The following is a 26,922-nucleotide window of genomic DNA, read 5'->3' as shown; positions in this document are numbered from 1 at the left end:
TTGTCAACGTTCAATACGTGCGAGTGTACAATCTTTCACCAGTTCCCGACCGCGTTATAGTGTTGGGAAAATAAGGGGAAGTTAAGCGTGTCAACCGGGAGAAATTTCCTGCGGAGCAGTACCCCAAAATTTACACCGGTTTATGGGGTGTATGTTTGAAAAGACATCCCCTTTTCTACAATTGGAAATGGAATATATTCTACGACGGGATTAAACGCAAATGTTTCTTATGCAAAGATTGAGGGCCAAGTGGGAAGCAGCCAGAAAAGCAACAACAGAACGAAGATCAAAGCGGTAACTGTATGTACTCAAGTGTGGTGGCTGGAGGTGCATCGTTGGATAGCAATGACTACGCAACAGGTGTATTGTCTCGCATTACTGAACGTTTATCAACAGGGTCGGGTGTTATAGGAAAATAATATTTGCATCGACTTTATTAAACTTCATTGAAAATTTATGAAGTGGAGCTTATATCAGTCTTTATAATGTTATTTTCGGTGACCGTCTCACCGTTGTACAGCAACTCTTATCTCAACGATCTTCTATAAAAAGTGAGTTTCCCCAAGAAGGGGAGAAAGAAGTTCCTATCCTTGTTTTCTCAGCTTCTTTGCCGAAATCGCCTAACTTGAAATTTTCAACCAATTTTTGTGTGGATATTTGTAAATAAGTGCATTTTCCAAGCATGGTTGGATCGAAGCGTTTTGAGGTTCCGTAAATTACCATTCCACTCTTTTGAAGTACTGTTTCAGCACTGAACGCCTCTTAACCTAATGGATGGTTCTTATCACTTTTTAAGTAATCTTTTTTTCCATTGTGAAAACTGTGATTTCCTACTAGATAAAAGGCTTGCTTTCGCTGTTTTTCTCCAAGTTCCCGCTTAACGTGGGGTCAGGTCTTCGTCGTTTGAAGAATCCACACTTCCACAGAATGTAGGTGAGGACCGCGAAGGCCAGCAAGCCGCCAACGATGGCAACTATGTAGACCCACAATGGGATGGATCCATCACCTGCTTGGTCGAGTAGTTCAGGATATGCTAACGTTTCGACCTGGAATGTAATGTTTCAAGTAAATTCATTTTCTATGTTCACAATTAATTATATGGTTCTCATGTTACCGTGACAGAATCGAAGGGATGATCTTGGTGCACCTCGAAAACCTTAATTCTGGCGATCGAGGCGATTTTTACTAGATCCACTCGAGGATAGTCGGATACCAGTGTTGAATTCCACAATCGTGCTGTTACGTTGATAAGTACTTGAGCCTTGGGCTGAACATCGTACACATTGCACACGATCGAAATGCATTTTGCAGTGTTCCGTTTACAGTCCATGTGCACGATATCAGTCTGTTTGCCGTCCTTATCGGTTAGTCGTTCGGCACGGATGATCATCGATCGATCGCGTCGTACTCGATTTAGTGTATTGTCGGACGAAGAGAATGATGTTTGCTTGGCAAATGATAATCTCTCGGATTTTTCCGCACTGAATGTGAGCGACTTATTATGCGCTCGTTGAGTGTAACGCTCCATTTGCATCAGTTCGTTTAGGACAGATGTTTTCTTCAGTCCTAGCGGATTGATGGCTGAATTAGGATCAACGACACAGTCTCCTCCGTTGGTAGCTGAAACAGGGTGATAATTAGTAGAACTAAAGTCCTAAATGTGCTAATGGGAAAATGGGACGCTTAATTACCATCCACGGAAGGTGTGTCGGTTAGATAGAGTAGCCATTTTCCCTGGGGCTTATCGTTGGCTACTTGATGCGGCCATTGAATGTTAACTTGGACCTTCGGTGCACGCCACGGACCATCGTTATAAATCTGCAAATGTAGGGTTGATATAAGAATGGATTTAATATTGAAGTATATTCACGTTGGACTTACTTGATAGATGTGCTGCACGGCTGTTCCAATGTCTTCCACTGTTTCCATTGCACTTTCACCTTTGACCTCTCCTCCATAGAAGGTTTGTTCAGGATGGGCGGCCCTGTTTGAAGATAACATATATATAAATTAAATAATTATTTCAATCAACACGAAATTTTTTCCTGCAAATTGTGGTACAACATGGTAAATGTTGCCATACAGTTGTGAAATAATTTGAAAAGGTTTCCTAGCGTTTTTCAATAATTTTCGAACAGGTTTTTGGCTTATTAAAAATCTCGAAGAGTTTTTAATTAAGCGGTTTTGAAAATGAGGGATAGCCGGTGGTGTAGTGGTAAGCGTGACTGCTTTCTCACCCCAATGGGTGTGGGTTCAATCCCAGCCGAGGTCGGTGGGATTTTTCTGAGGCATAAAAATCTCTGGTCACGTCTTCCTTCGGAAGGGAAGTGAAGCCGTTGGTCTCGGCCCATGTGTATTTGAATGGGTGCGATATCCTACGCAGGTGTGGAAGCTGCCTTTCTGCACATTCGTTTGCCACCAATGGATGGCAATCGATGTCCGTCGGTGATTGGCACTAGATTGCGGAACAGAGACCGACGTTAAATAAAGGAAAGAAGAAAATGAGGAATAAACCATTCTAAATTGAAAGGTGTCAAATGTGGACGAATGAATCGGATTTTTTTTCATGGCCACTAACACTCTTGGGTTATTCGTGACTTGTTCGAGGATGAGATTTGAGATATGGAATTTTTAACTTGAGATACATTTTTCGCCTCTAACCTTTTCCATCAACAGAATTCCGTAAAATGATGTATGAAGCTTTTATAGGTTATGATATTAGCTTCAACTTTTGTAAATTACTAAAATCTGCGTCTGGAAATCATTCTCAAATCTCATTTAATAAGCATTCATAGACAAATAAACTTGCGTGCGAATTTGTAAACAAACATCACAATTGAGATTCTAATGCATTTTCACGCATTCACACTCACAACATCAAAAATTCATTCCAACTCAAAACTCATCAGTCCGGTCAAACGTCAATTGATGGCATGCATATGAATGGTTTCCTTCTGTGTTTTTCAAAGACGGTCAAAACGCATTATCTCGTGAATCTTGCATTTTAGACAAGTGCTGTCTTGCGAAAAGTTTCTTGATATAAAAAGCCCTTCTTTTGACCTTTACAGATCAATGAAGTGAGATCCAAAATTTATTTTTTCAAAAACTTCATATGTCTTCGGCAATGTTTGATACAATATAAAAAAAGAAACTTTGCTGAAGACGCTTGGTGTCTATTTCTTCATCTCATTGAAATATGGATCGCTTTTCGTGGAAAACTCCTCAATAAAAATAAAAGATTTTACTTTATAATTATTTTCTATAAACTTCTACTTGTTGAAATGCTCTACACAGTTGTTCAAAATACCAATACACATATATTTAATGAATATTATAGCACAGTAGTTCGCAAAATAGATAAATTATTATTGACTTTTATTTTTTATATTTAAATTTTTTATATATTTTTTTGTCACTTAATTACTATGTACTACCATTTCCCACCACATCCCACGACAAAACCAATATAAATAGAATTGTTTAAGTGTGTTTTCTTCAAAATATTCAGCATTGTTTTTTGCAGAAACATGAATAAATTGTAATATACTGCATGATATGGAACGTTTTTTTTATGGAAAACCTCTTAAAAGTTATTTCAATAAGTAGTTGCTTAGAACAACAATAATAGAAAATTAGGGGGATTCAGTTATTGAATTTCTAAGTCAGTCATGTTCTAAGCCAGTAACTACTAAGTAACTACTTGGGAGCAGGTAGCGCTTAGATATATTTTTTATGATTAATTTCTATGTTTACCAAAGAAGGACCTTTCCTAAATTTTTTTTCAAAAAGTTAAATTTTAACGGAACCTTCTTTTCTGATTCGCTTCTACAGGCGATATTTTTGAGAAAATGTTAAAATTACATAGGGGAATTTACGTATTCTCTTTAATATAGGCAGCGTTCGCATTTCAATTAGCAATTTCTCAGCGTTAAGCGCACATATGACGTGTTTGCTTGATTACATTTATCTGCTGTTTGCTACTCTATCAATTCCAATGGATAGAATTGTCCAAAATGGGTTGAAAACGTTTTACAACGTTCTAAACTATTGTCGGCAGCCACTTTTTCTTCTGTATTTTGTAGTGCGTATATTTAATTTGAAGAAAAACCTGGCATAACAGGTTTGCACAGCGGTAAAAATGTAATTAGATTGAAACTGAAAGACTAAGGAACCGTTTAATACATTCAACGAAGTATTTTGGTGACAAAATACAGTGAAAGTAACTTTTAAAATTTGGTTGCCGAAAATAGTCAATGGGTACCGAGCCATCATTTACTCTACATATTTTTTTTTCGGTTAACTTTTGGCTTCTAGGAACGTGGCAGCATGATAGTAGGTGTGATATCAAATCTAACAACATACAATGATGATTCATTCAAAGAGAAAGTCGATGAAGATAATCGATCATCGCAGTTAAGCCCTTATGATTGTGAACGCTAGATTCCATTAGAATCGACAATTTTACCCATACCATGATTATCCAAAGCTTATAATTCTAATGATTGATGGCCATGTTTGAGCTTTTGTTTGGAGGGCCACGTGATGTGTGACAAAATTATTGAAGCGATTTGTTTGTCATTTTGTTCTTAAAGTGCATAGAACCTTATTTTATTCTAATTGAGTTATCCTAATCAGACAATTGATTCTAGATATATAACCGAAAGAGTACCTTTTGGCCATTTGTATACTATATTGGGAAAAAATAGTGCCACCGAAAGGCAAATTAATGTGGGTTTTGATAGGGGAAGATTGGGCCCATCGCTAAAAATCAGCTGTTTATCAATTTTATATAGATGAACGTGTCATTGGGGCGGTACTAATGGATATTTTAGGTTGCTATTCAAGGGCGTAGCCAGGTTTCGAGCTAGGGAGGGGCGAAAAAAAATTTACTATCGAAAAGTTTGCCGAATGCCATTTCACCGAACGCCATTTCCCCGAAAGCCTTTGTGTTACTGAGTTTAGGGGAGGAGCAGTCGATCCCCCTGCCCCCATCTGGCTACGCCTATGTTGCTATTGAAAATTTAGTCGATTGCTGAATTTATGCATGGGCCCAAATTAGGGGCATTTAGGCCGACATTACATCCATTTCCCCTATGTTAGTCTCAGAAAAGTTGCACTCGACTATGAGAAATGATTTTACCCTGATTTTCTCCAAAATATTCATTAATTATTTGCGCCATCCAACTTCAATAAATACATACCCGGAAATACTGATCTTGGCGCGTTTGATGACATTCACCCCTAGAGTAGTACTATGCTTAGTTCCTTCGAGCAGCGCCGATGTCGTATTGACAAACACCTGGAAGGATAGTTTCGCCACCAGATCATCCACGCGCTGGGGATCGAACCGTAGCGAAAGTTTTGCCTCTGTGTTTCTTCGCATAGGATTACCTAACGAACAGTCCACCAGGGTGGCGTTGAACTGGGTACATGTGTACAGACTCTGGGAATGGAAAGAAGAGTGCCTATAAATAGACAACTATCGCTTTTGATTGAATTGAAGAAGTTACCTTTGTTCCACTGTACGATATACTGGGATCATGTTTCACAAATAGATGGGTTTCATACGCTGAATCGGCTAAATTGGAAACACTTACGTTGAGCAAAATGCTACGGTCATGTCCGAGCACAAGAGAGTAGGAATTGTCGGCTAAGTGAAATAAGAGCCAGATTAGTAACGATTCGTTTCATGGAAGTGCAATATTTCAATTTATCGAATGTACCTTGCTTTTCTAGCGAGAGCTTAGCATTCACATCGATCTTAGACTGGCAAATACCATCGGGACCGCAGTCTTTCTGGAAGGTCGCTTCGAACGTTCGATCAGCTTGTGTTTGGTCTAAAATAGGATCCAGCGTGTCTAGCGCCGACGCCGGGAGAGTGTTGTCCAAAATTGTGTAATTCAATCGGAAACGAATTGGATTTTGGATATCACGTGTGTTGTCCTTGATGTAGACAATCTCTTCTCGGCACTCTTGCCGTCCATTAGTGACAACGCTGAGTTGTTTTCGCAGAATATTCGATCGGTTTCGTGTATCTGGCCCGAAGTAGACACGTGAGAATTTTTTCAAGTTGTTGTAGGTTTCCGCTTCTATCGTATAAATCAGTTTCAAGTGCTGGGTCTGACTGCTGGAGTGACCAGATTCTTCGTACGGTTCTATCGAACAACATGCTTTGAACGAGAAGCTGAAAGTTTTGAAATTAGAGCAGAGGTATGTTTAACTAAACGTGGCACAAGAGTTTGAATCTCAGCAAATGACCGATTGATTATGAAACATTTGACTTACCACGTGGCGTTAGCGGTTGGATCAGCTCGGCAGCCAGGCTTAGCGGGATCAATCTTTTCCAGCTCATCACTCACCACTGAGGTTTTGATGTTTGTAATGGGACGCGCTAATAGTGTTGTTATTGCAGCAGAATCGTAAGCACCAATTACCAAATCAGGGTAGGTATTGTTATCGAGATCAATTCCTCCGGATAAGGAACCTCCGAATGTTTTCAGAGTTGGAACATTTAAGCCTAAAGAACTTGATGATATTACTTGCGATGGTTTAGTTGACAATCCATCCGGAGTTCCGAGATAGATGTAGACAACACCGTTTCCTTCATAGGGCGCTCCAACGGCAATATCTTCACAGCCATCCTTATTGATATCACCTAGATTTGCAATAGCCATGCCGAATCGTGATTCTAGCTTCCCTGTCAGCTTGGTAGTATAGCTGTCCGAGAAGTTGTTGTTCATATTCTGAAAGACATAGACAGCTCCACCCTCTGATTTGGAAAAGTAAAACGGTGCTGCGACGAGAATATCTGGTGCACTGCAATATTCAATTGTTAGGTTTCTGTATGCGAAATGTACAACCACCAATACTCACTGATCACCATTAACGTCTGCAGTAGCCATTTCGTATCCAAAACTGGATCCGAATTGCTCGCCTCGCAGCTCTCTTTCTTTGAGAATAGGATTTCGCTTGTTTCTATTGGAAAACAAGATAACCTGTCCATTCCCCCGAGCCCTAGGAGCACCTCCTGCGTAGGACATGTAGTCACCAAAGTACTTCCCGCCAGTTACAGACATTCCTAGAATGATTAACCGTTTTTAATAGAGAATCTCTCAACACCACTTATCATCGCCATCCTACCTAGATAACTGTAGTTAGGAACCGGTGAATCAGCATTATCATGAGCACCGTAGTACTGCGTTTTATCTCGCGATAAAAACTCTCCATCAACCTCAACTGCAAACACCGTACCCTTCCAGATCATGACACCGGGTGTTCCTATGACAGCGGTACCATCATCCAGAATCATCCCGGAAGTACCGGCTTGACAGAAAGCGTACTGCTCGTGTTCGCGCTCAATGGATCGCCCAAGGCACACTTCCACCGCGAAGCCAAACGTGAAGTCATTGTTCAACACGTAGCACAAGCCCTGTCCCAGATGAAGTCCATTTTCCTTAGCCTTCCCCCGATCATGCACCTTCATGTAGCGGTGGGCACAGACAAATATCTGAAACGATCAGAAAATAGTTTAGTATTTAAAGTATTTCAGTAACACCTCTTCAAAATACCTTATTTTCCTTTCCGCCGGATTTGACTGTCACGCCCAGCCATTGATTCGTCTTGAGCTCATCCATTCCTGGCGGTGCAAGACTATCGTCGTCCTCATCGTCACCTTTTTGAAACGCAACATTTCCATTAGTTGAGGGTTCGGAACAAATTGGCATAAAAATGCACAGCAATCCCAGGAATATCAAACAAGAAGGTGTATCTAGGTTTAGGTTAGCTTTCACGCGGTAGAAACCAATTGTTAGCAGCAATGATTTCTCATCCCAGTGAGTTAAGATTGAATGACTGTGTTATGTGATCAACAGGGTGGGTCATTTTTAGGAACTGGCTCTGATAGTCTCCAAAAACTGTGTTATGCTTGAAGGAACTCGGTTGTTACAGGAATTTGTATGGACGGTGGATATAGTTCAATAAGGTATTTGAAGACAATTTAGTAATAGTGGAATCACGTTCATATTTCAGATTAAGGCTGGTCAAATAGCATAGTTTGGTCTCTATTTGACTTCTTTGTACTTAGTTATTAACAATTTAGCGAGTGCTCAGAAAATTGTTATTTTAAATAGAAGCTTGGAAGTGCTCGTACAAACTCCTGTTACCTTATGTCCAGTTGTTGGAGACAACCAGATAGATCTAATGAGAGATGGGGAGCCAATATTTACCCCATACAACCATCATCAACCCTAATGATGACTTATGATGACATGGTTAATTGGAATGAGAGAACATGTTTGCGATGAAAAGTATTAAGATTTAATGTTATTGATATTAATCAGTCGAGTTTTACCAATCTAGAAATAAATGTAGAGTTATCATGCAATCCATGAGTTGTAACTACAAAATATTACTTGCAAGCAAGATGAACAGCAAAACAATGAGAAGATTCTACAACCAACCCTTTTTTACGCGGTCTTATTTTATTTTTTTCCGATGTTCAAATAAAACCAAACTTGATGCAACTGGTGTCAAAAAATTAGAAAAAAAAAAATCAAAGAAAAATATGGTAGGTACCTGCAGAAATTTGTACCCGTATAAAAACAAGTTCGGCGTATTTTGTTTTTACGGAAATTCGGATAAATTTTCACAATATTACACAACTACGTTCAGCCTATAGCTGACATTACTCAATATAGGCAATCGAGATAAGTCAGATTTTCACTTGATGTTATGATCTACTGTATTAAGTAATAGGGGAGGGAGGGGATAATTGATCCTGGTGGAGACATGCTCCACCCAGGTTAGTTAAACGATGATGCGTTGAACATTTGATGTATTCTGTAATAACTTGTTCCAAGACCGAGATTTATAAGCATTTAAATAATTCATGTATCCTCCTTTGGCCTTCAGGAGATGATGCAGGCGCTTCGGGATTCCAACTAACAATTTCAGCTGCAGGTTAGCTTATACAGCCAAAGATTAGCTTATACAGTTAATTTTTGCCCGTATAAGCTAGTCTACAGTTAAAATTGTTTGTTGGGATGCTCTCCACCAGGTTCTTTAGGTGCTGTGGATCTAGCTCTTCCCAGGCGCGCTCCAGGGCTTCAAAATAGTTATTTTTATGGATAACACCAGTTTTGTTAACCTTGGCATCGAGAATCGCCAACAAATTCTCGATGGGGTTGAGGTCTGGGCTTTGTGGAGGCCATTCCAGCGGTTTGATCCGACAAGACCGGAAGAAAGACTTGATATTCTTGGCAGTATGCTTCGGGTCGTTGTCCTGCTCAAATACGAAATTCTCTTCAAGGCCCGTCTGGATCAGCGAAACCTCCAGATTTTCCCGCAGGATGTTGATGTAGGAATCTGCCGTCATTATCCCGTCATTTTTCAAGAGGCTTCCCATTCCACCCCACGAAAAACACCCCCAGACCATCCCATTTCCTCCTCCATGCTGCACCACACACGAACCCGCCACTTTCGGTTAAATAGCACGAATTTTAATTCGTTCGTCCAGAGAACCGTTTTACAGAACTCTAGGGGCTTATCAGCATGTTACTTAGCAGACTTAAGCCGTTTGGCTTTGTTTGCCTTTCTAATAAACGGGCGCTTCCGGGCAGCATTGCTGTTCAACGATTGAGCTTCGAGACGGCGACGAACAGTTCGACCGGAAACTGGTAGCTGAAGGGGTTTCCTGGATCTCGCGGACAGTTCGTAAAAATACAAAATAAAATATTTTTTTTGTATGGAAAATTGTCTACGCAGGGGGGAGAGGTCAAGAATCTAAAAACAACTGTCTACGAAGTTACTGAACAGCCCCTAATAAAGGGAAAAAATTGGCGGCATCCTCTTTTTCTTCGGTAACAACCTATCCATTTGAAACGCGTGTTAAACAGTTGCTCTATTATCGGCAACTCGAAATCAGTCTCATTTTGTAGTGCGTATAACAAATTTTAAGAAAAACCTGGCATAACAGATTGAAGCTGGAAGACTAATGAATCGTTTAAATACATTCAACGAATTGTTTCGGTGAGAAAATACAGTGAAATTAATGTTTGAATTTAGGATGCCGAAGCCATAATTTTCCCTATATAATCCATCACAGATAGGCCTACGATGTGTATAAACAATTACACAAAAAAGACAATGTCTATGAGATGCGGTGATATCAGGTACTGCAGTGGGACGTCACAAATGAACTCAGTGGTAAACGGCTGAACCTGTTTGTTAGTTCAGTGGTACTGTTTACAAGCACTTAGACGTTTAAAAAAAAATTAAAATTTCGGAATTTTAATTTGGAAAATTGTCGAGGAGATGCGCTGTAAAAGGTTGTTGCTCGCGGCCATTGCATTGTGGTTTATACCTCACTGCAGTCTGAAAAATTATCGAAAAAATCCTACCAAGAAACAATCGACTAAGTCCACGTACCACTGAACTGTCATCCGATTGAGTTTAACCCCGGCGGTGCAAAACCTTTTTGAGCAGAGTTCAGCATCGGCAACCGGAGATGTTAAAACAGAGTGATGCGTCGAATACAATCTTAACTTAAAGTGAACTTTGTGTTCGAGATAAGTAGATAATTAAGGTAGTAAAGTGGGGTAGACACTGGTGGTGTTGAGTACTTGGCACTGATGAAGTCTGCAAGTAGTAGACGAAATACGCGTATCTGTCAAAAGATAAGTAATTATAACGGAATTGAAAGGAAATAAATAAACACACTCAAAAAACTTTTCATAAAGGGATTCCGTTTAAAGGTTCGACAAAATTAAAAGATTGATCAAATCGATTCCTTCAATATTTGGCTACAATCCCTTATGGATAGCTATTTGAAAAAATCATGATTTATTTTAAATGGTTGATTAAGTAAAAGAGTTCCGACTACGTTCGCCCCCTGGTTGGGCAAGAGTGCGCATTTTATTAAATGTTTCACAAACGTCTATTTTCATTGAATTCATGCTTTCTAAATCAATAACAAACCAAAATATCATATAACCGAATACGTAGGTAATAATCTTCATCCAATATCGCTTCCAACAACTTTCAATTTTATATCAAAATGCAAAAATCAGTAAAACTTCATACTTACATACTAAATTTCCTACTTCATACTTTACGCTAATAATTGAGTATTGTTCAGTGTTAAAAAATATAATTTTCTAATCCAAATTTCGCTCAATTTTGAGGTTATGTTACGTGATCCTTTGAAGTAAGCTAAATTCTCTGAACTCTAGAGTAAATAATACATTGCTTTCCATTTTGAACATCGCAAGCTCGGCTATCGACCAAGCGCATGAAGTTCTATAGCAAATCCTACTTTCAGCTGCTCCACGAACAGAGCAACACTTTCATCAACAAGTATAGGGTAGAGCGCTACTTCGTCGTAATCGCCCATTTCCGTTCTATCAATCAGAAAAGATCAATAATATCAATGATTTCACCGTGCAGAAGTCAATAATAGGTTCGTTCCGATGCGTTAGTTCATTAGCTACGACATAAACCCTGTTAGAGCGCATTGTATGAATATTTACGCTCATTGAATGTTCAAAACAAAAGATGCGCTCCTAGCGAATCCCCTTTTTTCTACGTTTATCCCTAGGACGAAGAAAATCTAAAGGCGTTTCAATACGTAAGGACGGAATTGAAACTCGTAGAACGAATTTAGAACCAAGAAGCAGTATTACTCAACAATTTGTGACTCTTTATCAAATCCAACGGTACGTATGGAAAGGTGAATAAATTTAAAAGTCATCTTTGACAGAAATATTCCCTTTTTTGTTTAAAATCGTTCAGAAAAGAAAGGTAACGCGCGAGTTGTGCTTAGTAGGACGGAAATTAGATCAAAACCCTACATATTGGCGTGCCATCAGTTTTGTAGACATTTCACGGCACAAACACAGATAATGCATGTTATCTCAGTTGGACTTTTATTTGCATACCCGAGCTTGTAAATATATATCTCCGCCCCAATGCTTCTGCTTGCGTTCGGTTGGTTAATCTAAAGAGTTGATTTTTATAGCTGTTTGCAGCTGAGATAAGATATGAAGGTTAGCTAACTTTGCGTTTGAACTAATGGTGTTGTTAAAACACTTTTGGGTCATGCATGAATTATGTCACGCTAAATTGAGGGAGAATTAAAAAACACCTCTTCGGTCTCTCCCTTTCGTCACGTTTTTTCAATCCATATAGATTCCATGGTAGGCATGTGATTGTTCTCTGTAATTTCTTGGAGTTCCACGAAAAAATCAATATGTTGTTGCAGTGATAATTAAGATATGTGAGAAAGATTGAAAAAATACCCCCGTGCCAACACATCCTTGAATATATAACATAGAGGAAGGTGCCTCAGGGTGAATACCACCCAACAGATGTAAGAACCACTCACCGTAAAGATATTAAATACACTTTAATTTAATCGACTGGAATCTCTGAGATACAAATTTTTTTTAAATAACAAAGTTTGTCCCGGGCTTTTACGGGTTAGCAGTTAGATGTCAAAATGTAAAGATTTTTACTGAATGATGGATTTTTTATATAAAAGTAAAGGCAAACTAATGACTTAGACTATGTTACATCAATGTTAAAAACACGTGCACTAAAAGAAAAAGATGATTAAAACACTCGAAGTGAAGTTTGTGTTAGCAAGCAACTCGAAAACTGATAAAAGCACCCGTAACCACTTACTTTCATATATACCAGAAGGTTCTACAAATTACGTAACAATAAGGCGTTTAGTCAATTGGTTTTTGGATTGCGTTGGTTGATTTCATTGATTTTATATTGGTAAGAAGGCGTCAATGGACGTTTTCACAGATTCAGATTTTTATCACATAAAAAAGAAGAACGAAACATTATTAGTTGTATCATTTGTTAACTGACTGCTGATCGCTGTGTTGGTTGATATTCTAGAAATATAATTTTCCTTCCTAATTAGTCACTGTTCCCTATTAGTTGGTCTTTATTTTCTTATGTGTAATTTTGCAAATCAAGCATTCAATATATTTCTAAGCTACCTGTTTTCTAGCTAAATAAACGATAGTGATCAAGTCAGTGGCGTTAAATGGAAAAACAGGAAAATGCTTACTTCTTCGACCATCTGTTTTGATCTGCTCACAATCATTGCTCAGCTGTGTGATTGGACACTTGAACAGGGCCCCCGACCGATTGGTTGCCGGTTGTAGATTCTGACCGAGAGGTGCACCAACTAGAACCCTAGAAGAAGACAAACATTGAAAAATGTGTTATTAGTTAATCGATTGACACAAACGTACAGCTTCAACATGCATATATTTTGCGAGAATCCAGACACGCACTTTTCTGGGTTGGAGGCAAATCTCGATCGCCTTGTGCCGGCAAATAAGCCGGTAATTTGCATACAGTCGCCTGTAGACCTTTAATTAATTTCATGTCTTATCTTTGCCATGCTCTTTCTCGAGAACATGTACATATGTAGGTATGCTGACTGGAAGCAAGCGCGCGTCTTGTGGAAAAATTTATCGTTTTGCGTTTACATATTTTAATTGAAAACTCTTTGAACGCTTCGTTTCTTCACTTTAATGCTGAATGAGTTGCCGTTGGCCGCCACATGATGGGTTCAATAAAAAATGTATATTTTCTCTATATAATTTGAGGGTGGTCTGAGTGGGAAGAGAACTCATGATGCCCCAAAATATTTAAATAATCCGAAACGAAACAAGACGTTGTCACATTTTTTAAGCACCTTTTGTATCGCTTTTAGTTAGAATTACTAAGTATATTATCATTCTGCATATAACTTAAATTGTTTATCTAAATACGAAGGGTATAATTTTGTGTCTTTTGTGTTCAGCAGAACAATAATTGTTCGCAGAATTCATCGAGTGGATTGACCACATCGATTTGAACTTGCCGATCCGTGGATAGTTTTTCTTCATCCCTCTCATTTTTATTTATGTCCCATAACATTCACGGCCCGAAGATAAATTGCCCATCGTGCACTGGTTTGCCCTGGAGGCTTCGATAGTCTCCAAACCGATGTCTCGATATCATTGAGAAGAAGTCAATTATTTTTTTTCCTGATGCCTTTGCTAATTTTCATTCTTCCTCTTCGGCTGGAATAACCTTTCTATATATACAATCGTGGACATAACAATGCGATGGAATGGTGTCGAGGGTTCCGCACGCTTTTATGCGTTTGCGTATATTTATTTGCAATATCCAATACGACCGTCAACGACCGATATTTGCGCCATATGAGTTAGCCCTTTACAAGAGGATTTCTCACATGCAAGTAAGCAAGCAGGCAAGCAAGCGACCGAGATGCAGTGAAGTGCATTCTCCATGCATCCCACACGATGTGTCGTGTGGATGGCGGGCTTTCTTCGACTGCACCATTGCCAGACGAGTTTTAATTTAAAACGAGTTATTTTCCATGAAGAAGGTTTCCCACTCTCTTTTCCGTCGTCGATCCGGATCATGCTCTGCACAAGCGTCGAGCCTATCCGGCTCAATCTTCACCACACACTGGTGTGGTGATCTCTCGAGGGGAGCTAGCATTAATAGTCGGGTAAGGTACTAAAACGATCTTCCTCGACACCTATTTCATGGGGATCAAGAGTCAGGCTGAGAACTAAGTCTGGTCATAATGGTATATTTTGTCTAGTTCTAAAGTGAATTAAGGGTAATATTTTTTAAAGAAATTGGGGAAATGGCACTAATGTTGGTCTATAGATCTAAAGATTGGGCCCATCGATAAAAATCTACTATTTTTCATTTTTTCTTAGAACAATGTGTCATCTGGACAATACAAATGGATATTTTTGGTTGCTAGTGAAAAATTGGAAAATTTTAGGAATTATAGTACCCATTTGATTTTGGAAAAGCTAGATTTTGGCACCGTGCTCAAATCAAACGGTTTTAAAACATGATTTTGACATACATTTTTGTCTTAAATTTTGAGTACTAAAACTTACAACATTTTCCAAAATTCACACTGTACAATCATGACTGATTTTCTTAGAATTGGGTCATTTAAATTTTGAAATGAATGTGGCGGGGCTAGCCGGAAGAAATTTTCTGATGAAGTTTAGAGAAACTCTAGAGGAAGTTAGCATGTACATACCGAGTAAGTCAGCAGGAGAACACATAATAATCTTCCGGTGTCAATCAGAAGCAACTTTCGGAGCAAGTCTGGAAAAAATGCCAGATTTTGATGAAAGAAGCTTCAGGAGGAAGCCAGAAGCACTTCTGGATAAAGCTGGAATATACCAGTACAAGATGCAGGAATCTTTCAATGGAAGTCATAATGAAACTAGAACTAGAAAACATATTTTTACACGTAAATTTTCTCAAGCATCTTAAGAAAAAACGGATTTTCTTGGATTTTTGATAGTTTTTCCCAATACTTTTAGAAAAATAAAAACGTAAAAAAAATATATTTTTTTTTGGGTCGGTAAATTTCCCTTTAAGCAAAATTTTCCTGGTGGTGCTATTGAATTCCCGGAGTTTTCCCCGGTGATAACGAATTCCCGGGTAATTCCCGGGTTCCCGGAATTCCCGGTGGATGGCTGGAGAGGGAGGGAGGGAAAAATAAAATCGATTCGTTAGTTGGCGTGGAACTGCTCTTCTGGGATTACTCAAAGGAAAATTACAATGGAAGCTGAAAAGGCTTGCTGGAGAAGACGGAAGTTAGAAGAAAACTCCCGAGATATTGTGGACACCTCTGAATATCAAAGCGACTTTTCTCACTGGCATCACTACCCAACAAACAAAGAAAGCTGAAAAATAGCTCCGTGAAATAAATTTAGTCAATTTTAGTCAATTGCATTCATCTATTTCAAGAAACATGTTTGTTAGTATAAAACTTATCTCCCTATATTTCTAAAGTCGCAAATAACGTTAAAAATAACTAGTTCGACAAGCGTACTTTAGTTTAGTGCTGGCGAAGAAAACTTCTGCAGAAATTCAGAAGAATCTTCCAGTGTAAGCCAGAAAGGTTTTAGGGCAGTTAGAAGAATAATCTAGAAGCGAAAAGCCAGAAGAATCTTCCGGAAGGATGTCAGAAGACAGACACTGCTTGTCGATATCTGAAGAGTTCTGGGAAATACTGGAAGCAGCTGCAGGTAAAATCTTCCAGAAAAAGTTGCCAGAATACTCGGAGGGAAGCTAAAAAAAAAATAGTGTTTCTTACCCGGGAAATTAATCAATAATTACGCTCCCCGATTCCTGGGAATTAGTTTTAATTTCCCGGGAAACAATTTTAGAAGTATTTTTAAGTGAAAAATATTAGAGCTTTCCGAGAAAAAATATCTAACGAGAAAGTTTGCAGAGAAAGTCTAGAGATCTTCTAAAAGAAATAGGACAAATGCTCTAGGTGAAATCAGAGGATTTTTCTATGGAAAGCAGGAAGAGAATTAAAAAAAAAAAAAAAACATTCGAAGAAACCAGACATTTTTTTTCAGGCGAAGCCAAAAAGACTTATCAAGGAAGCCGGGAGAAACTTCTGGAGATTTTGAAAAATATAAGAGGTTGTATTCCAGATTTGTCGTAGGATTACGTAGTCGGTATCAATATTCGGCGAATGTGTTAGGGAAATCACTTTTTCCCATCACGGAAACGCTTCGTTTTCTGATGACAAAATTAAGCATTTTCGTGAACCTTACCTTAATTTGAAGTTTTTCTGGTTAATTGACAAGGTCATGTGGTGTTCGGTCATTGTGAGAATTTTTATGTATCACTTCGATACTGTTACGCATTTGACCATAAACGTTTGGTTGCTTTGGGGGTGATGTGGTTGGCAGCGAACGTTCAATGAAAATTAACTCTTAAACAACAATAATTTATGGTGGTTCTGCAAATAACCGTTTTGTCGTGATGGTTGAGTAATGCAGAGCTCCCAGGGTTCTTAGTCGAAAAAAAAAAACAAAAGAAGTCGTAGGAAGAATCGTTGGCAGCTTGGGAAAGTTTTCTGATGGAAGTAAAAATATTAAAATTAAGTGGTTAAACTATTTTCTATATAATAAATCACTGTACAAAAGTTGAGAAATAAACATTTTGATGAATAAATGCCATGAATTCAACTTATTATCTTTCTGGACTTTGAACAAGTATATTTCCCATTTCCCGGAAGAGCTGTCAGATGTTTCCCGTTTCCCGGGAAGCTAAAATGGCAGGGAACTGGAAACACTAAAATAAACTACCGAGAGAAATGAAATAAATTGGCGGGTACATCGACATACTGACGTCATGTACAAAATACATTGGAAGGAAGATGAACAATATTTGCAGAAAAACTAAAAGAAATAATTAGAGCAATGGGAAATAAATTTATTTCAAGCGATTGAAAAAAAAAAAAACTTTTGATGGCACCTAGTTGGAAAAAGTTTTCGGGAAAAATAAAAGAAACTTCCATGCGATGTCAATAGAAATTTCCGATGGAAATAAAAAACTTCTTGAAATTTAGAAGACGATTCCATGGGAAGCCAAAGCTCTTCATGTATCTTTTAACAGAAAGTAATAAAAAAATCTGATACAAGCTGCCCAAGCTCGCTTATTGCCGGCTGATTTACGACAAATATAAAGTCCGGAAGCCCTATATTAGCCTAACAATAGCACACAAGTGTTGAACCACCCTTAGCTCAATCTGTAAAGTCGCAGCTATAAAGCAAGACCATGCTGGAGGCAGCGGGCTGGGTTTGATTCCCGGTCGGCTTGAAAATTGTCTCGACCTCCCTGGTATGATTGCACTTGCCACACAATCATACTATTGCAAAAATGGTACAGGCTTAGAAAAGCTCTCAACTAACAACTGCTCAAAGAACACTAAGTTGACGGCTAGCGTACCCAGTAGGGACGTAATAAATCCAAAGAAGAATAGTAATAAGAAAAACCAAAAAGGGTTATCAGCGGGAAGCTAGCTGGCTGAGGGTTATTTGGGTCTTCACAGAATAAATAATAATTTCCAATTTTCGGGAATTCCCAAGAGAAGCCTTCAACTGTTGTTCTTCGCCAAAAAAGGCTGAGAAATGAACGTCAACCCCCATGACCGAGTTTCGATTTTTGACGTAGAACTACGTCTTTGTGGACTATACTGGGGTGCAAGTCAAAAAATATGTGTGGTGAAGGAGTGTTAGGTTTTGAACGCTTGTAACTTTGTCATTTATAGATGAAATTAAAATCCAAATACGCCAATCGATAGGATATTACATTACGAACCTGTTGAAATAAATATTTTTCCAATTTTTCTGTAATTAAACTTTTGAAAATGTACAAATGATAATTTTATCACTGATTTCATGAAATAAGCCTTTTCCCAAACCCAGTCATCATAAACGAATACCACTTGGTTGCACATCATTCTGCTTGAACCTGAAAAGATATAAATCAGCGCTGCTCTCATGCCACTGCTCATCAAAAGCCGTCGACTCTTTGCTCGACTGTTGAGCTGTTCAGTTCGTTTTCTTTTTCGCTCGAGTTCTCGCTTCGATTCGGTTTGTGCTGTCGCGTTGCGCCGTGGAAGCGTCGCCACCTTCGCGCGTTCTGGCAAGTTTACTGCAACTTGCCAACACGAAACAAATGGTGCGTAAACGTACCAATGATTCAGCAGCGGGCCCTTCAAAGAAAGTGGTAATCCAGCACAGCGCGTCGCAGGATGACGCCGGAAAACGGGTACTGCAAGCCAACCAGTTTGCGGTGCTCCCCGAAGAAAATGGCGATGGTGACGTCGTTCCCATCGCTGCAAGAGAGCGGATTCCCCCGCTTTTCACGCCGGAGAAGGATGTTGCCAAGCTGCGTGCCGAACTGGCAAAACACAAGCTGCTGCCTCGCTTCAAGCTTTGCAGCATCGGCACCAAAATCATGTGCTCCAGCCTGGAGGAGTACAATCAAACAGGATGTTTCCTAAAGGAAAACAACGTTGACTTCTTCACGCACGATCTGCCATCGAGCAAGCCACTGAAGCTGGTATTGCGTGGATTACCGTCGTTCGAGGCGGCTGTGGTTAAATCCGAGCTGGAGCGGCTTGGGCTCAAACCTGAGGCGGTGTTCCCAATAAACCGGCGTTCCAACCACAACACCAGCTTCCGTGACCAGTTGTTCCTGGTGCACTTTACGAAGGGATCCACCAGTCTAGCGGCTCTGAGATCCAAAATCCGGGACCTGTTTCAGGTCATCATCAGTTGGGAGCATTACAAATCCCAACATCGTGATGTTACGCAGTGTATGAACTGCCTCTCCTACGGCCATGGCACCAAAAACTGCCATATGAAGACTATCTGCGGCAAGTGTGCTGGAACTCACTCGACTGCGTCCTGTGAGCAAGATGATGACATCGAGCCAACGTGTGTCAACTGCGGTGGTAACCACCAAGCCTCCAATCGCGGATGTCCCAAGCGAGTGGAGTTCATCAATATCCGTCGGAAGGCTACGATCAATAATCAGCCCGGTCGCCTCCGTAATCATCGTTCGCCTCCTGCATGCACGGAAGTCCAGTACCCAGCTCTCCAGCCCCGTCGACATGTTCCGAACTTAGAACCACTTCCGCTCAACAACCAACAAGTCAAGCATGTGAGTATTCCTAACAATCGAACAGTCCAGCATCGTCTCGCTGCTGCTGCTGCCCAGCCAATGCCAGGTCCCTCCACCGCCCCTGGTTTATCATACGCTGGTGTTGTCTCAGGTGAGCCTGTCGACGATTCTCCGTTTACCTCGGAGGAACTTGTGACGCTCGTGGCCGAGGTCATCATCATCTTGCGCACCTGCAAGACTCGATCTGAACAGCTTCATGCTGCCCTGTCCCTTGTCACTAAGTATGGACCGTGAAACCATCAAGATCGTAAATTGGAACGCTTGCTCCTTGAAGAGCAAAAACATCGAGTTTGTTGAGTTTCTCAATGAACGAAACATCGACATTGCCATCAAAACTGAAACCCACCTGAAGCCTGAAACAAACGTCTACCTTCCCGATTTCCGGCTCGTGAGGCTAGATCGAACCAACTCTGGAGGAGGAGGAGTGGCTATTGCAATAAGGAGAAACATCTGCTGTCGACTGATGCCCAGCTTTCAGCTGAAGATCATCGAAGCCGTAGGGGTGGAAGTTTCTACTCCTATCGGCCCCATCACCATCGTCGCGGCTTACTGCCCCAAACAAGTCAACATCAGGGACGGATCGGCAGCAGATCTGCGACGAGATATTATCAAGCTAACACGACGACGGGAAAACTTTATCATCGCTGGCGACCTGAACGCCAAACATCAAGCTTGGGGCAACAATCGGCGCAATCAAAACGGCACCATCCTGAACAACGACCTGCAGGAAGCGCAGTACAACATCTTGAGTCCGGAAACTCCCACCCGGTTGAGTCGGTCCGGTGTTCACGCTACCATCGATATCTTCATCAGCAACATGGGCAACAACATCGCTCAACCTATCACCTATCAGGAACTCAGCTCGGACCACTACCCGGTGGTGACTGAGGTGGGATCCTCCGTAAATCGATTTGAAACTTTCCGGCGCAACTATCATCGTGTTGACTGGGGTCAGTTCCAACATTGCGTCGACACCGCTGTAGACTACGATGTCCAACCGGAATCGTCCGAAGATGTTGACCGGTGTCTGCGCTCCATCGATCAAGCAATTTCCCGGGCCAGGGAGCTACATGTGCCAGTATCCAGACAGGTGAGTAACACTCTGAACCTTGACAGGCCTACTAAAGACCTCATTAGACTCCGCAACACGATCCGTAGGCAGTTCCAGCGTACTGGGCTGCCTAACCTGAAGACCAATTGCAACCGTTTGAACAAAATCATCCAAGCCAGGATGGTGGATCTCAGAAATATCGATTTTGCAAACAAGATTCGCTCTCTCCCAGATTGTGCTAAGCCATTCTGGAAAATGGCAAAGATTTTGAAAAATAAGCCGAGGCCCATTCCTCCCCTTTCCTCTCCTAACCAAAATTCGGACCCATCTTTACTAATCACCCCATTTGAAAAGGCCAATGCTCTTGGACAACACTTTGAAAATTCACATAACCTTGGCCACGCCATGGTGAGTCCCCACGAGCCTGCAGTATCACAGGCAATGGCTAGTGTCGCTGCCACCCCCGTAGTTGTCCCTGACGAAAGTAGAATATCGGCTGATGAGGTGATAGCAGCGATTAAATCAACAAAGAACATGAAGGCCGCTGGTGTCGATGGAGTGGTCAACCTCGAGCTGAAAAACTTGAGTGTTGACTTCTTCAAGCACCTTGCAGTGGTCTTCAACAAGTGTTTAATGCTTGGCTACTTCCCTGCATGCTGGAAGTTAACCAAAGTTATTCCAATTCACAAACCTGGCAAAGACCCTACCAGTGCCAAAAGCTATCGCCCCATCAGCCTCTTGTCCTCCATCTCGAAGCTATTCGAAAAATTGATACTCAGCCGTCTGCTGGTGTTTTCAAATGATAATAACATCTTTCCAAAGAGCAATTCGGGTTTAGGAAAGGCCACTCTACAATCCACCAACTCGCACGGGTTACTAACATCATCAAGCGGAACAAGTCCGTTTCCAATACATCTGCCATGGCATTGTTGGACGTCGAGAAGGCGTTCGACAATGTCTGGCATGATGGTCTAGTGTACAAGCTGCATCGATACAACTTTCCGAACTACCTCGTGAAGATCATCAAAAACTACTTGTCGGGCAGATCATACCAGGTCTACTTGAACAATGTCTCCTCTGATACGTTCAACGTTGATGCAGGGGTCCCTCAAGGTAGCCTGCTTGGGCCTATCCTATTTAACATTTTCACGTCAGACGTTCCTCCCCTGCCGGGTGGTGGTATCCTGTCAATGTTCGCAGATGACACCTCCATCATCTATAAGGGTCGAGTGATCCGTGCTCTGGCGAGTAAACTACAATCAGGCCTGGATGTTTTGTCCGACTATTTTAAGAGCTGGAAGATTTGTATCAATGCAGCTAAAACACAAACCATTCTGTTTCCACATTCGTATTCACCTCGGCTTGTTCCGCCTGCTAACGTCAAGATCCATCTTGATTGCACTCCCATTGAATGGTCGAGTGAAGTAGTCTACCTTGGTCTCACCCTCGATAGCAAATTGCTATTCCGATCCCATGTGGACAAGACATCCACCAAGTGTAACATCTTGATCAGGTCGCTCTACCCTCTGATAAACAGGAAGTCCACCCTGTCCCTCAAAAACAAGCTTGCTGTCCACAAGCAAATCATTCTGCCGGCTATTGAGTATGGTATGCCAATCTGGGAGAGTTGTGCTAAGTGCCACCACTTAAAGCTTCAGAGGATTCAAAACAAGATCCTCAGAATGATCCTTAACAGTCCACCGCGAACTCGTAATTCTGAGATTCACCACCTGGCCGGTCTTCAAACACTCGAGGAGCGAAAGACTTCCACGCTGGAAAGGTTCAGAGTCGCCTGTCTGCGATCAAACCACCAGATCATTCGTGATTTGGCAACCTAGTTTAAGTAGTTAGGTGCTCAAGTAGGTAGGTTATCAAATTTTTAAATTCAAACCAAAACAATCCCACAAAGGGTATCCTGTAAATTAGCGCTAAACGCAATCATCACATTAGAATAACCAATTAACTAGAACAAAGATGAAGAGCCAAAGGCTAACCAATTGAAATGTTAAATCAAATGTTGAAACATAAAACCCAGAAAATAAACGTATATTTTACTACTACTACTACTGCCACTGCTCATTAACGCTTCGGACGGCGTGGCGCTTGGTCCTGCAGCAAGCAGGACCAAATCAGCGGCTTAAGGTGGATCACAACAATCTCTCGGTCCCCCCTCAACAACCTCTCCTACCCCCCCTCCCACCATCAAACCCCTCCTACCCCCCCCCCCACCATCAAAAACCCCTTCTACCCACCCCCCTCAAATACCTCTCTTAACCCCCCCCCCTCAAATACTTCTCCTACCCCCCCCCCCTCAAATACCACTCCTAAACCCCCCCCCCCCCTCAAATACCTCTCCTAACCCCCCCTCAACAATAACCCGAAAGCGAGACAGACTTTGACGATCCCTTTTTTCCGGGAAATAAATTTTAAACAAACTACAATCATTAGTAAAACAAGTTTTACCAAATTTGAACAAAAAAATTGCTTTGAAGACATGTTTGATGACATTCAGTTGGTGAATTACACACAACTGGCGGTAGAACATATTTGGTGCCTCTATATATGCAATTATATTAACATCCAAAGTCTATCCTATTTTACATATTCTACACAAAAGAAACTTTCTGCTCCGCCCCATTCATAAAAAACTGCGGGAAATCCTATCAGGTTCTGAACCTGAAAAGATATAAAACAGCGCTGCTGTCATGCATTTGCTCATGATCATTCGCTGCCAGACTGTTGAGCAGTTCAGTCGATTTGAATTCTCTCTAGTTTCGTTCGTTCGTTCGCAAGTCGAATTAGCTCCGCGTTGTATAGTGACGCTCTCGCTGACCCAGCCATGGGTAAGAAATCGCGCGGTAACGCGAGTGCCGGCTTACCGGGAAAACAGACTCTCCCAAGAGACGGCGCGACCACCGAGCCAGCTCAGAAGAAGCAGAAGAAAACCCCATTGCCCGTCCCGACAGGCGTTGCGGACCCGCAGCCGGGGCCTCCCGGAACTAAACGACCCAGACCTGAAGACATCAGCGCCACCGCATCGGCAGCAAAAAAGCTGCTGAGCAACAATCCGTTCTCCGCCCTGCAGAACGGAGCCCAGCCGCAGTCGGACCCTGAGACGGTGCCTAAAAAAGTTAAGTTGCCACCCTTCTATGTGAAGGGCTTCCCTCCCGGGCTATGGGAGCAGCTGGATTTCTACATTAAGCAGGGCCTTCGCTGCATCATTCAACGGTGCACGGAAGGCTACAAACTGATGGTCTCGGCCGAAAATCACTACAACGCAGTCCAGGCCCTCTTGGACAGGATGAAGCTGGAGTACTTCTCCCACGACGTCGAGGCCACCAAGCCGCTGAAAGTGGTGCTGCGCGGGCTCCACGACATGGACACCACCACCTTAATGGACGAGATTAAGGCGAACGGCCTCAAGCCGGTCGAAATCCACAAGATGACCCGCAGCAAGGCCATCAAGTATCGTGACCAGCTCTACTTGGTCCATCTGCAGAAGAACTCCACAACCGTGAAGGATCTCCATACGACACGCACACTGTTCCACATCGTAGTGAAGTGGGAGCGGTATAAGCCAACCCACCGTGGCGTCACTCAGTGCTCGAACTGCCTATTGTTCGGGCACGGCACCAGGAACTGCCGCATGGCCAGCCGCTGCATCAAATGCGGCAAAAACCACAAGATCGACGACTGCGACAGCATCGAGGAAGCCGCTCCCACATGCGCCAACTGCGGTGCTGCCCACAAGGCCACGAGTAAGGCCTGTCCGAAGCGGGCCGAATACGCCGAGATCCGGAAGAAGGCCTCGTCCAACAACCAGCCCGGTCGCAAGAAGGTCCCGGAAAACAACGCGCAGAACTTTCCTCCGTTATCACCGGTCCAACCACGGCCAATTCCAGTGTTGGCGCCGCTCCCGCTCAACCAACAGTTGGCTGCTGCCCAGTCGGCTGCCGCTGCAGTACCCAGTCAAGCCTCCGGCCCATCGACGGATCCCCCTGCTCCGGGATTGGCCGGTACAACCGGTGAAGCTACAGACGATTCTCCGCTGTCAACGGATGAGATCGTCACACTGTTGGCCCAGGCCATCATCATCAAGCGCACCTGCGCAACAAGAACACAACAGCTCCAAGCTATCATCTCCTTCGTCGCTAATTATGGACCGTGAACCCATAAAGATCGCCAACTGGAACGCTCGCTCCGTAGGGGCGAAAAACATTGAGCTTGCAGACTTCCTCCGCAAGCACGACATCGACGTGGGCCTTCTCACCGAGACCCACCTCAAGACCGGTGACAGCTTCTGGCTGCCCGACCACAGCATTGTCCGGCTTGATCGCACCAGCTCCAGGGGGGGCGGTGTCGCGGTCATCATCAAGAAAGGCATCAAGTACTGCACCCTACCCCACTACCGCACTTCCATCATCGAGGCCGTCGGCGTTGAGGTGGAAACATCGACCGGAAACGTCCGGTTCATCGTTGTCTACTGCCCCCGGCAATGTACCGTTAGCAATGGTACAGCACAGCAGTTCAAGAACGACCTTGCCATCATAACCCGCACCAATGCCCGCTTCGTAATCGGAGGGGACCTGAACGCCCGGCACGAGGCCTGGCGGAACTACCAGCAGAACCAAAACGGCCGCCTGCTATTCGACCATTCCCAGCATGGTCTCTATTCCGTCTGGTTTCCGGACGAACCAACCTTCACATCACCGGCGGGCAACCCATCGACGCTGGACCTGTTCTTCGCAAACACCAGATTAGCCAAGCCGGTTGCCGTCAACGACCTGAGTTCGGACCACCAACCGGTGCTGACCGAGCTGGGCTACAACGTGGCCCCTGCACCGTGCCAGCGGAAGGACTACCATCGAGTCAACTGGGTCCAGTTTCGACGCGTGGTCGACCGCCACATCGACGACAACCCACCACTCGACACAGTGGAGGACATCGACCGGGCTCTGGAGGGTCTCCATCAAGCCATATCCGTGGCTGACGAAGAGTGCGTTCGACGAGTTCCTGTGAGGGGTAAGTTTCAAGCAATTGATTCCCACACCAAACTCTTGATTCGGCTCAGAAATGTTCGTAGACGCCAGTTTCAGCGGACTGGGGATCTGCAGCGTAAATACGAAATGGTCGATCTGAATCGGCAGATCGCTTCCAGAATGGTCTCAATCCGGAACGAGAGTTTCGGGCGGCTCGTTCAGAACCTGGACGACCGTTCCAGACCATTCTGGAAGGTTGCCAAGGTGCTGAAGTCTCACCCCAAGCCCATTCCACCACTTAGAGTCAATGACGAACGGCTTATCACCAACGAAGAGAAGGCCAATGCAATTGGGGAGCACATTGCCCAATCGCATTTGCTTGGCTCTACAATCCCAAGTCCACTCGAGAACCAGGTTGTGCAGTGCGTCCAGACGTTAGATACCTCCCCTTGTGCCGTCCCTCCAGAAGAACGGATTACAGAGGAACAAATTTGCTCAGCGCTGAAATATAGCAAAAACATGAAGGCTCCCGGGTTTGACGGAATATTCAACCTAGCGTTGAAAAATCTCAGCCCGAGGGTCCACTCGCTGCTGGCTGCCATCCTCAACAGATGCTTGGAGCTGCACTACTTTCCAAGCATCTGGAAGGTGGCAAAAATCATCCCGATCCGCAAACCTGGGAAAGACCCTTCACTACCGTCAAGCTACAGACCGATTAGCCTGCTCTCAGCGCTGAGCAAGCTGTTCGAAAAATTGATCCTCAGCCGACTAAACAAGTTTGTGGAGGAACATGACATTCTTCTTCCGGAACAGTTCGGGTTCCGCAAGGGGCATTCCACCAATCATCAGCTAGTGCGGGTGATGAATAACATCCGAAGTAACAAAGCTGTATCCAAGTCCACAGCCATGGCCTTGTTAGACGTCGAAAAGGCGTTTGACAATGTCTGGCACGACGGACTTATATACAAGCTTTGTAACTCCAACTTTCCACCATACCTTGTGAAAATCACCCGTAACTATCTCCAGCAAAGGTCGTTCAGGGTGTCGTTGAATAGTTCCCTTTCGGGACAATTTCCGATCCCAGCAGGTGTTCCGCAAGGGAGTCTGCTGGGACCACTGCTTTACAGCATCTACACGTCGGACATCCCTCCTCTAGGAGACGGTTGCGTGTTCTTCCTGTTCGCAGATGACACCGCGATAGCCGTCAAGGGTAGGATGCCTCGTGAAATTACGAACAAGCTCCAACGATGCCTTGACACCTTTACTGATTATGCCACCACGTGGAAAATCAAAATCAACGCCTCGAAAACCCAAGCGATCATGTTCCTTCACAGA

General features: G+C 42.7%; 1 protein-coding gene across 2 annotated transcripts in view; it reads right to left on the bottom strand.

Annotated features, from left to right (window-relative positions):
• Positions 1 to 619: 619 nt before the first annotated feature.
• Positions 620 to 26,922, bottom strand: part of mew (multiple edematous wings) — an 85,303-nt gene continuing 59,000 nt past the window's right edge. The window contains exons 3-15 of one of the 2 annotated variants that reach the window (XM_065223972.1): positions 13,079 to 13,206; positions 12,679 to 12,699; positions 7,569 to 7,672; positions 7,141 to 7,507; positions 6,874 to 7,078; positions 6,286 to 6,816; positions 5,724 to 6,184; positions 5,511 to 5,650; positions 5,202 to 5,443; positions 1,882 to 1,984; positions 1,692 to 1,818; positions 1,115 to 1,620; positions 620 to 1,046 (exon numbers count right to left, since the gene is read on the bottom strand). In XM_065223972.1, the coding sequence (XP_065080044.1) occupies positions 834 to 1,046; positions 1,115 to 1,620; positions 1,692 to 1,818; positions 1,882 to 1,984; positions 5,202 to 5,443; positions 5,511 to 5,650; positions 5,724 to 6,184; positions 6,286 to 6,816; positions 6,874 to 7,078; positions 7,141 to 7,507; positions 7,569 to 7,672; positions 12,679 to 12,699; positions 13,079 to 13,206 (3,148 nt within the window). In that variant the 3' untranslated portion in view covers positions 620 to 833. The remainder of the gene's footprint in view (positions 1,047 to 1,114; positions 1,621 to 1,691; positions 1,819 to 1,881; positions 1,985 to 5,201; positions 5,444 to 5,510; positions 5,651 to 5,723; positions 6,185 to 6,285; positions 6,817 to 6,873; positions 7,079 to 7,140; positions 7,508 to 7,568; positions 7,673 to 12,678; positions 12,700 to 13,078; positions 13,207 to 26,922) is intronic. The other variant, XM_065223976.1, reaches the window with a different exon arrangement.

The sequence above is a fragment of the Ochlerotatus camptorhynchus genome, unplaced genomic scaffold, assembly GCF_037179485.1.
Source record: "Ochlerotatus camptorhynchus isolate MF236.1 unplaced genomic scaffold, CSIRO-AGI_Acam_v1.1 ptg000019l, whole genome shotgun sequence".
NCBI lineage: Eukaryota > Metazoa > Arthropoda > Insecta > Diptera > Culicidae > Ochlerotatus > Ochlerotatus camptorhynchus.
The sequence above is the reverse complement of the archived record's forward strand: the minus strand, read 5'-3'. Positions and strand labels throughout refer to the sequence as shown.